Source organism: Formica exsecta, unplaced genomic scaffold, assembly GCF_003651465.1.
Source record: "Formica exsecta isolate Colony F162 unplaced genomic scaffold, ASM365146v1 scaffold155, whole genome shotgun sequence".
NCBI lineage: Eukaryota > Metazoa > Arthropoda > Insecta > Hymenoptera > Formicidae > Formica > Formica exsecta.
Genome location: NW_021848872.1, coordinates 823602 through 832865, shown reverse-complemented (window position 1 = coordinate 832865; position 9264 = coordinate 823602). Strand labels below are relative to the sequence as shown.

At 37.3% G+C, this 9264-nt stretch overlaps 2 protein-coding genes across 7 annotated transcripts; one reads left to right on the top strand and one right to left on the bottom strand.

Annotated features, from left to right (window-relative positions):
- Nucleotides 1–3678: 3678 nt before the first annotated feature.
- Nucleotides 3679–5983, top strand: LOC115233003. The gene is made up of 4 exons (XM_029803204.1): nucleotides 3679–3807; nucleotides 4017–4345; nucleotides 4621–5178; nucleotides 5320–5983. Exons 1-4 carry the CDS (start codon nucleotides 3679–3681, stop codon nucleotides 5933–5935), a joined length of 1632 nt encoding a protein of 543 aa, XP_029659064.1. The 3' UTR covers nucleotides 5936–5983.
- Nucleotides 5984–6139: 156 nt separating this feature from the next.
- LOC115233004 lies at nucleotides 6140–9255 on the bottom strand. Of its 6 annotated transcripts, none has more exons than XM_029803206.1 (9): nucleotides 8812–9255; nucleotides 8647–8731; nucleotides 8264–8376; nucleotides 8120–8177; nucleotides 7899–7999; nucleotides 7614–7812; nucleotides 7384–7526; nucleotides 7015–7255; nucleotides 6140–6886 (listed from the first exon to the last, which is right to left on the bottom strand). In XM_029803206.1, exons 1-9 carry the CDS (start codon nucleotides 8899–8901, stop codon nucleotides 6738–6740), a joined length of 1179 nt encoding a protein of 392 aa, XP_029659066.1. In that variant the 5' UTR covers nucleotides 8902–9255; the 3' UTR covers nucleotides 6140–6737. The 6 variants fall into 6 exon arrangements, with proteins under 6 accessions (XP_029659066.1, XP_029659067.1, XP_029659065.1 ...); XM_029803207.1 differs by having other exon boundaries at nucleotides 8130–8177; XM_029803205.1 differs by having other exon boundaries at nucleotides 8130–8177; nucleotides 8647–9255.
- Nucleotides 9256–9264: the final 9 nt, after the last annotated feature.

Below are 9264 nucleotides of genomic sequence, written 5' to 3'. Positions count from 1 at the left end.
CATTGCTTAAATTTTATTTGTTTAAATTTTTGAGATATTACAAGAAAATTCTTGTAATAAATTAGATAAAAATTGATGAGAAAAACACGAAAAAAATATATCGATGTAACGCTAAAATATCCGTATAATTGAATAAATTATAAAAGTTTAAACAAATATCTTAACTTTTAATAATAATTAATACAGCCACCATATTATAATGTGTTTCATACTTTTTTGACATAATATTTTAGAAATATACTTATCTTGCTTAAAAATATAAAATGTTCAATGTTTTTAAATTTCCGGAAAAATCTTTTCTCTATTAGAGATAATTCCTTAAAAGGAGATTAACTCTAACATATTTTTTAAAATTTTGATTTAACTAAAAATATATTATACAAATAACTATCAGAGGAAGAGAGAGAGAGAGAGTATTATTCATTGATTACATTTGTTTTATTTTAAATTTATATTTAGAATATTATGTATTTTATTTCCAGCAGTTAGCACTATGTAATAATTTAAATAACTAAACGAAGCAGTTATTTTTTGTCTCATTGTTTCTTTAAAATCTATGTGCATGTCTAAATGTTCTTTACATAGATAATACGCTCATTTTACAGTTTGTCAATTTAGATCTTCTTTTCTTCTACGTTCTATCTCTGAAAATATATAGTTAAGAAAAAAATTAATATATATAAAAGCATGTGCATAAGCTTAATGATAAAAATCAAATACTTGAACCAAAAAAGGCTAATAAGCCGAACTAAACTGCTGTTGAAAATGTGTATGCGTATCCAATAAAATATCAAATAATTAATCAATATTACATATCAATACTCATACGTTTCAGTTCCTATGCTTTGGATTTGGACAGATTTTGATTCAAGTAGATAGATGGACTCACCCAGCTTTAAGAAGTTTATTACCTCCGATAATAAAGCATCTTTTCGCTTTTTTAATTCTTCTAATTCATTCTTTACACTTTTCTGCAACTTTATCACATTGGAAATCTTATTCATTTCTTCCTTTTACAACATATATAATAGCGTCTTTTTCAGATACTATCATTTACTATATCAATCTCAAGTTGCAGCTCTACAAAGATATATATCTTTGTAGCGTAGACAGACCTCTTGTTTAATGCAATTTATATAATATAAAAATATAAAAGATTTTCATATGTATATAATGATTTATAAACGACTTATTATTATGTAAATGTAATAGTGTAATGTAAGAGGTTTTTCATCGATAGTTTTTGATTGTGCACTTTTGTAAAAAATGACTGTACTCTTTTCTGTCTCTCTCGTAACGGAGTCTTTCTTTAACTTTGATAGCGATGCGTAATCAAAACTCCCGACAGCACGATTTCAATTTCTCTAGAAGGAAATCTCTGCAATCATCATTTCCTAGTATGTCTAGATTATTGCACAATTTATCGCAAATTTGTATTTATTCATTGCATTGATCTTCTATCAGAAAGAAGCCTGAGAGCGGTCGGGAGTCGGTAAGAGTGACGAGCGAACCACAGGTGATATATATAATATACGAATCGCTCTGCCCGAGATTCGGTTCGAAAATGTTTTCTGGCCTCTGGCAAAAAACAGTGATACAACAAAACTAAAACAAGCGGTCACTTTTTCCAAATTGTATATTTGCGTATATATACATATATATGTGTGCATATGTATATATGTCAAAATTGTAATTAAAATTAGATGTGCAATTAAATATTGTATGATAATAAATATTGTATATAATAAGATAGGGATGTTGTATATAAATTATTTGTTGTATATAATTTATTAGGGATATTGTATATAATAAGATAGTTAATCCTTATTTGGTATTATCTTTTTGTCGTAGTCACAGTTTTATAGATTAACAATTATGTTATCTTGACCTCTTTTTGATTATGTTAATGTTGCCCGCATAACTGCATTTGGATGATAACATGTATTTGACTTATCAAACATGACCTTGTTATAATAGAGCGACGATTAAGCCACAACAATCTGAATAAATATAAAATTTTAATAAATATAATTTTAGTAAATGTGAATATTTTGGAGTGCAACATGTTATTTTTGCGCTTTGATTGTTCTTTAGAATAATTATTGTAATTTAATAATCTATTTATATAATAGTTCTTGTACTCTTAGTTGTTATAATTTAACTATTATTTATTCTAAGGAAGGACGTTACTGAAAAATATATGAAAATATATGTAAATGTTACAGGTTGTTTATACAATTAAAATTCTATCTACACAATTTAAGTTCTGTACATTCAGAGATAAAAAAAAAAGATACACGATACAAGATTGTATAATGAAAATAATGTCATGTTGGCGAAAGAGAAAAAGAGAGATAGTTACTTATTAATTGCAGAGCTCGTTTTGATATGCACGAAGCGTGACTTATTTGTATAATATACATCTAGCGAGAGAAAGAGAGATAACAGCCTTATTATTTTAGTCAAATATAATTCCTATTATTACGCGTTCGCGAAGACCACTTATTTTATATCCGCGTGTTCGAATATTAATCACGTTTTATATATATCTCCTTTCTCAGCTATGTATATCATTTCTCCATTTATCTCTATAAATAGATATACAAAATGTATAGATATAACGGTTGTGCGCATGAGACTTTTTATATAAAAAACCTCATAATAAATCATTATTGTCAATTAAGTAGCCGATTTATATCGATGTACTCACTCTCGAGAACAGACTGCCATTTTCCACGTCGATGCGATCCGGTAAACAGCGGTAAAACCGCACCATTTCCATTTGCAGCGAGCAATCGTCGCAATTAGCCCCGTTAAACGCCGTCGGGTAAGCGAGAGGAGGGACCACCACCGGAGTAACAGCAGCGATGATCAAATCCCTGACCAAGGCATTCGTGTTTCAGGACGAGCGGCTACGCGGGAGGGAGCGAAATTTCGCTCGATACCAATTCGATAAAGCCATCGGCGGTTCTCAGGACTCGTTACCCGTATCTGGTGGTTTCCTAGCTGTTACGTTAGAAAACTCGCAGCTCTCGTCGAGTTCCGTGACCACGTTACTCGATACTTCGGAGAAGTTCAAATTTATCGGGACGCGTTACATGGAGCCGTTGTCGTGGCGCGAATTCTTCTTCCGAATGCGAAAGATCGGGAATAAATATTTGCCGCTGCTGTATTAATTTTCGAAGCCTTTCACATTCATACGGTATCAATTTTAAACTTGGCAATGTATCCTATCCGATATATTTTTCAATATATAATTCTTGAAATATATGTTAATATAATTATCTAAAGAAGTAATTTTTATAAAAAAAATATATGCTTTGTTAAACGTGGAACATCCCAGCGTAGAAATATCGACACAATTATAAGTATCGATCGATAAATATCGCCATGGACTGTCAAGGCAGTCAAGGACGAGAGCATGTAGGTACATACATACAATGCGGGCGATTGTAACCCGAGTATGAATTGACAAATTACACGCGTCGATTGCGTTATCGATCGGTAACCTTTTTCTACGTGGGAAGTATTTTGTGTTCCGTTAGATAACAGGCGACGGAAACCGTATTCCGACTATCCGAATTTCCAGAATCGATCGTTGTAATTAGGGTCATCTCTATCCTGAATCGAGTACCACATCACAGGGATGTTTGCAGCGACCATAATCGCTTTTTAGTAATGTCGCTTTGTCCGTCCTCATCTCATCAGCTTGTCGCAGCGGCAATCGCTTTTCGACGTGCTCGTCGTAAATTTCCGAAGGACTTTGGCCTCGAAAGCACGATCGAACATATATCTGGAAATACAAAGGTCACTAGTCCCACCCATCTATAATTTTTGTTTTTAAATAAAAATATGATTATAAGGAAAGTATAATTAATGAATACATAACGATATCAAATTCGTGTTGTTTAATTTAAAGTTTCCTAACTCTTATGCTTGAATCATAGATTAAACTCTTTACTATTTTGATATCGAGAGCGAGATTAATTAATGCGCTTCGGATGCTCCTTTTCCAGGCAGAAACCGCGACAAGCTGCGAAGGGTCCATTAATCAAGCGAAATCGAGCTCTATATTAGTGAGACGCGCGTGCAACTTGAGATCCGATCACGTTTGTCCGGCGAGCGTGCGGAATGGTTGCGATTACAAGCATTCCTACAGCAAGGAGAATTCGATCAGCTGTAGTTGCTGCCGGGCAAGAAATAACGGTGAGGACATTTCGGAGTTGCAGGACGAGTGCAGCGGTGGAGATGCAATCGATACAGTGCCGAGTAGAGAACGTGAGGTGTTCGTAGCTTCGGATGTCGATCAGAAAAATGAATCTGTAAAAGCGGCTGAGCGAGACAGGTTTGTTTGTATTTGCGATTTCTCGCAGTTTATTCATTTATAGCTTCGATTTCTTTATAGAACATTTATTTTTATCAAATTAATTAATAATAAATGTACTTATCGTCTCTCACTATTACTCACTCATATACATTATATAGTCGTACGATATATTTCAAAAGTCACGATCGCATTATAAATAAGACAGTCTTTTAAAGTTCCAACGAAGATATGATTTTAATTACAAACTCTTTTCATTAAATATTAATTACGAGCAACTTTCTTCACAAATACAGATGCGATGCAGCGTCGAGAACGATGGATGGTGAGGCTGCTAAAAGAACGGAATGGATTCCGCAATCCGCGCATTCAACATTCTACCATCATCGCAAAACGCGCTGTCCACCAGCTGTATCCTACTCGAACTCTGATCCCGTCAATCTCCTCTACGATTTGGCGCCTGGTGAGAGGAAGGACAAGGTCGCGTGCGGCGACTTTTCGAAGGACAAGGGTAAGGATTTCGCGTCGACGAGTTGTCACGAGACGTCCATCGATCTTGACGGCGACGCGGAAGGTGGTGTCGTCACGAGCGACGCTCGGGGTCGTCATGGTCCTGGTATAGAAGACGCGTGGATGAAATTGCATAACTCAATGCCCCATCGGAAAATCGTGGAATCGGCCTGGCGATGCCGATGCGAGCATCATCCGTGCAAAGAGTCCGTTTTGGATTTGTTGAAGTCGTCGTGCGATCATTGCTGCGACGGATGCCATCGTTGCGTTCATCATTGCGATTGCTTTCGTCGGCATTGCTGTTGTCGACAGCGCGACAATTCGTTCTCTACGAACGCAAAAGGGTTAATAAAAGAGATTTATTATAATATATATTTTAGAAAAAAAAATAGAGAATGAGAAAATACGTGACTGAGAGGAAATGAAAAGACGCCATGGCTGCAATCTCTGTTTAATTCACTCTCTTCGCATTATTCATATTGCAGATGCGAGGTGTGCGTCCCCGGCGGAAAAGCTCAGCATAAAAGCTGGCACGATCAGATGCGAGGCGAGAATAGTCGATTGTATGTGGGGCAGTGCTGCTCGAAGGAGTACCCTGGAATAATATCAGCCTCTCGTGAGCGAAACGACGAAAAACGGTGGGAGAAAAACGGGAACGAAAACGACGAAAACGACGACAACGACGAGGACGGTAGAGTGGCCGTTATCAATCACAAGGACTCCATGTGCATCCTCACTGAAAAATATAAAGTCGGCAGGAAGTGCCGCGGCAAAAGATGCGAGGGTAAGGTGCGATCGGACGACAGGACGGGGCGAGAGAGGGACGAGTGTAACAAATCGTTGACTACGAAAATCATCGATCAGCCGGAATCGCCGCTCGAAAATGCTGTTCCGCACGATAGACCGAGCGTGAAACACATTTGCCGAGCACATTGCGAGTGCTGCGGGACCGCTGCAAGGATCGCGAGAAACTCGTGTAGTCGTGGATGTGGTCGACACGCGCCGCCGGAGGGTGAATTCGACCGATTCAAGTCCCCTTTGAACGAGACGTCTGCTACTCACCGCTGTTCAAGTCGAGCGCCTTGTAGACGTGCCTTCTAATTCAATTTCGTTTCGTATACAAACATGTTTACGTATTTTTACATCAATTTTCTCTTTTCTAGTTATTTTTAGCGTTACAAATATTTCTTTCACATGAGAAGGAGATATATATATATATATATATATATATATATTGGAATTAAAAATAAATTAAAATTTATTTCAATTTTTCCTTCTTTATCTACATTTTTATTAGAGCGAGAAATACCATAGCGGTGTGCGCAAAAAATTCAAGCACAATCGCTGTACTTATACCGCGTTTCTCACACACATTTAAACCATTGAATTTTTTTCATGGTACTTTTACTCACGCCGTACTAATGCGAAATAATGTGTAGCGGAGTATTAAAACTAAAAATGTCAAGAATAAAAATTATGCAAACCAAATTTGAATGAGCCCCCCATGAAACGCTTTAACTCGTATCAGTCGAATTAAATTAAAGTTACGCAGGCGGGACAGTTTTTAATTCATTTTACTTGTAATACATGTGTCGGGACCATTTCCCGTCTGTGGGAATTTTAAAGCTCGCTACGGAAGCGCGGCACGTTAACGAAATTATCGAACTTAAGCATGTCGAATGCGGGCATTAAATGCCGCTGTGTCTCCGGCATTTATTGGGCGGCCTCCGGTGGCAGCTTTTCCGCTGGTCGCGTTCTTCGTTGTCTCGTTTCTTTCCTCGCACCGTTCGTTCCATGTTAATTGGCTCATCCGCCGGCACTTTTGAAAAGAATTCTGACCTGCAGCATTTCCCTCCTTTTTCTGTCTCCCTTTTCCCCAAGAAGTTTGGTCCTCTCGCTGATGTTAGTCCCGCACGTACGTTCCTTCACGTTCCGTTTCTACTTCGATCTCTCGGGCTTCTTCCTGATCTTCCGCGCCGTTCGAGTACGTATCGTCGTTTTCTAATTTCGGTTCGGACACTTCTGTGCGAACAAACTCTTGTTCGTTGTATTCTATTTACACATCCGGACACATAATAAATGAAAAACCAATAGTTTTTGAATTTTGTATAATACAGTCTCTTTGTATAATATTAAATTTAGAATTGATATTATTTTGTAAAGACAATGAAAATGACCACCTTCCTCCTTTATGCGAGCATGTGTCAACCGGTCTTTAAGAGTACGCTGAAGTTCTTCGCTAGTCTTTGTCAAGTCTTTTCGATTACTAAATTCTGTAGGAATGTCCTCGCGGTTCTTAATTTCGTCGAAAACTTTCTGATGCAAATTTTTGACAATAGCTTCCGCTACCAACGATCTTGTAGATTCTATCCGCGGTGTATTATAGTTATTCTTTTTTTGACGATACTGTCTGTAAGCTTTCTACATGAGATTTATGATTATTGCCATTTAATTCTACATGAATTTGGCATAAAATATGATACGACTAATATAATTTTATATAATGTACTATATATATAAAATATTTTTTTATAATTTAATTTATTTACTTGTATAATAGAAGCAGCTTCATTAGCTCTCGTCTGCGTCAGTCCTGATTCCTCGTACATCATATCTAACCAGGCTACTGCTGGAATGGTGTCTCTGGATTCTATCACGTCGTCTTCCTTTTCCTCTTGCAATTGCGTAGTCGCTGCAAACAATTGTACAAACGATTTCAAAAATATATTTTTAATATGTCAGTCGAAACGCAGATATGTCAGTCGAGCAATATTTTTACTCATTTTCATTTTTATATTTCTCCTCGTATAGTATCCGCGGTAAGTAGCCTGTATTAGAATAGCGGCTTTCGACGCCTCCGCCTGCGAAGCTCCGGCTTTTCTCAGAATCTCCAGGGTCCTCGTTGCCGCTCGTTGCCATTGAATCATGCCCCGGGACTCGTTTAACAACATTCTCTCGTAATGACCGCGGAAAGCGGCCTGATTGATGGCAGCGAAAATGATTCAAGAAGCTGCGGTAGCGTTTACGGAGACTCATTAAGAACTTACGTGATATTGATGCATACCTGTATTATTATGGCAGACTTCTCCGCCTGTTCCAGCGGTGTTCCCGTCGCTTGCAGGATACACTGCAGAGATATCCTGGACTGTTCGTCGCAAGTGTCGTCTGCGAAAAGTCGAAAGGGAGGAATTTCTCTCATTATGTTCTCGTGTACTTTATAGCATACACAATTCCGCGTCTACCAGCCGCAGAATTGTTTTTCTACATAATTCACCGTGTAATTACCGTCGCACACCTGGTACGCTCGCATGTCTACCGCGTCCAAGTACGCGCGGAATGCCCTCTGAACAAAAAGAAAGGAGAGAACGACCGAGAAATATTATTTAACTGCTAGGATCCCTATCTGGCACGCGACAGTAAATTCTATACCTGAATTCTGGGAGCAGCGCAGGCGATCTGCTCTAAACTCAAGCCGCTGCGATAAAGTATGCCCACGATGGCTTGGCTTCCCAGTAAAATATTGTTTACGACTTTCACCGCAACTAGAACCACAATTATATGAATTATAGAACGTGATCCGCAATACACGATTATAACCATTTATGATTGTCACACGTAAACGATTATGGTAATCATTTTCCAGCAGTTTTTTTGAATTTACGTAATAAATTGTATAATAAATTATCTCATATGTATGTAAATATATGTAAATATTACTAGTTAATTGGCTTAACGCTGTAATATCTGGTTACAATTGAGTGACATCAAAAAATTTGACATTGTAAAATTGTTATAAACAACACGGGATTCACCTTTTGCATTTTCTCGCGTAATTAGGAGTGCTTCTACATAATCGGCAACGAAGCAATAGATGTTCCTCGGTTGCGAGCGTAAAACCTTTACGGATCAAATAATAATTTAATCGTCCTTTGACAAGACGGCAGTAAGAAGTCAAATAATAATTTCGTAGGGCAAACCTCGCGTGCGATGTCGGCGCATAATTCGCGCAATCCTTCCGGGACTTTGTATATATGTTTAGCTCCATGTTTCTGGAGTAAAACGTTCATTTTCGTGATTATTGCTTCAACCGAGTTGCTTGAATTTATCGACTCTCGTTTTTATCGCAGATAATACGATGTGCGAGAGTTGCTAACTTTTGATGATAACGAGCACATGCTCTTTGATGATGATGAGCTATGCAAGGCAGCATAAAATGCAAGTAGCCGAAGTCAAGCAACGTGAGCTATTAGAAACATGTTGAAATAAAAATAATAAAAACATAAACACAAAGAAAAAACAATCCCATCCGTTATTATATCCGCTATTAGCGGTTAAAGATGTTAAAAGTTCACAAATGAGATTATGTTATCATTATTTCATAAAACATTTCTCGATAATACGTATATTTGTATTTATTTCGATGAATGTCG

Excerpts from the sequence above, each read along its gene's own strand:
- LOC115233003 (XM_029803204.1), top strand. The coding sequence starts at position 3,679 with ATGTCGCTTTGTCCGTCCTCATCTCATCAGCTTGTCGCAGCGGCAATC. Across the intron at positions 3,808-4,016 it reads ATATATCTGGAAATACAAAG|GCAGAAACCGCGACAAGCTG; the intron begins GTCACTAGTCCC and ends CTCCTTTTCCAG. Across the intron at positions 4,346-4,620 it reads AAAGCGGCTGAGCGAGACAG|ATGCGATGCAGCGTCGAGAA; the intron begins GTTTGTTTGTAT and ends TCACAAATACAG.
- LOC115233004 (XM_029803205.1), bottom strand. The coding sequence starts at position 8,879 with ATGGAGCTAAACATATATACAAAGTCCCGGAAGGATTGCGCGAATTAT. Across the intron at positions 8,178-8,263 it reads GCGCTGCTCCCAGAATTCAG|AGGGCATTCCGCGCGTACTT; the intron begins GTATAGAATTTA and ends CTTTTTGTTCAG. Across the intron at positions 6,887-7,014 it reads TGCTCGCATAAAGGAGGAAG|AATACAACGAACAAGAGTTT; the intron begins GTGGTCATTTTC and ends ATGTGTAAATAG.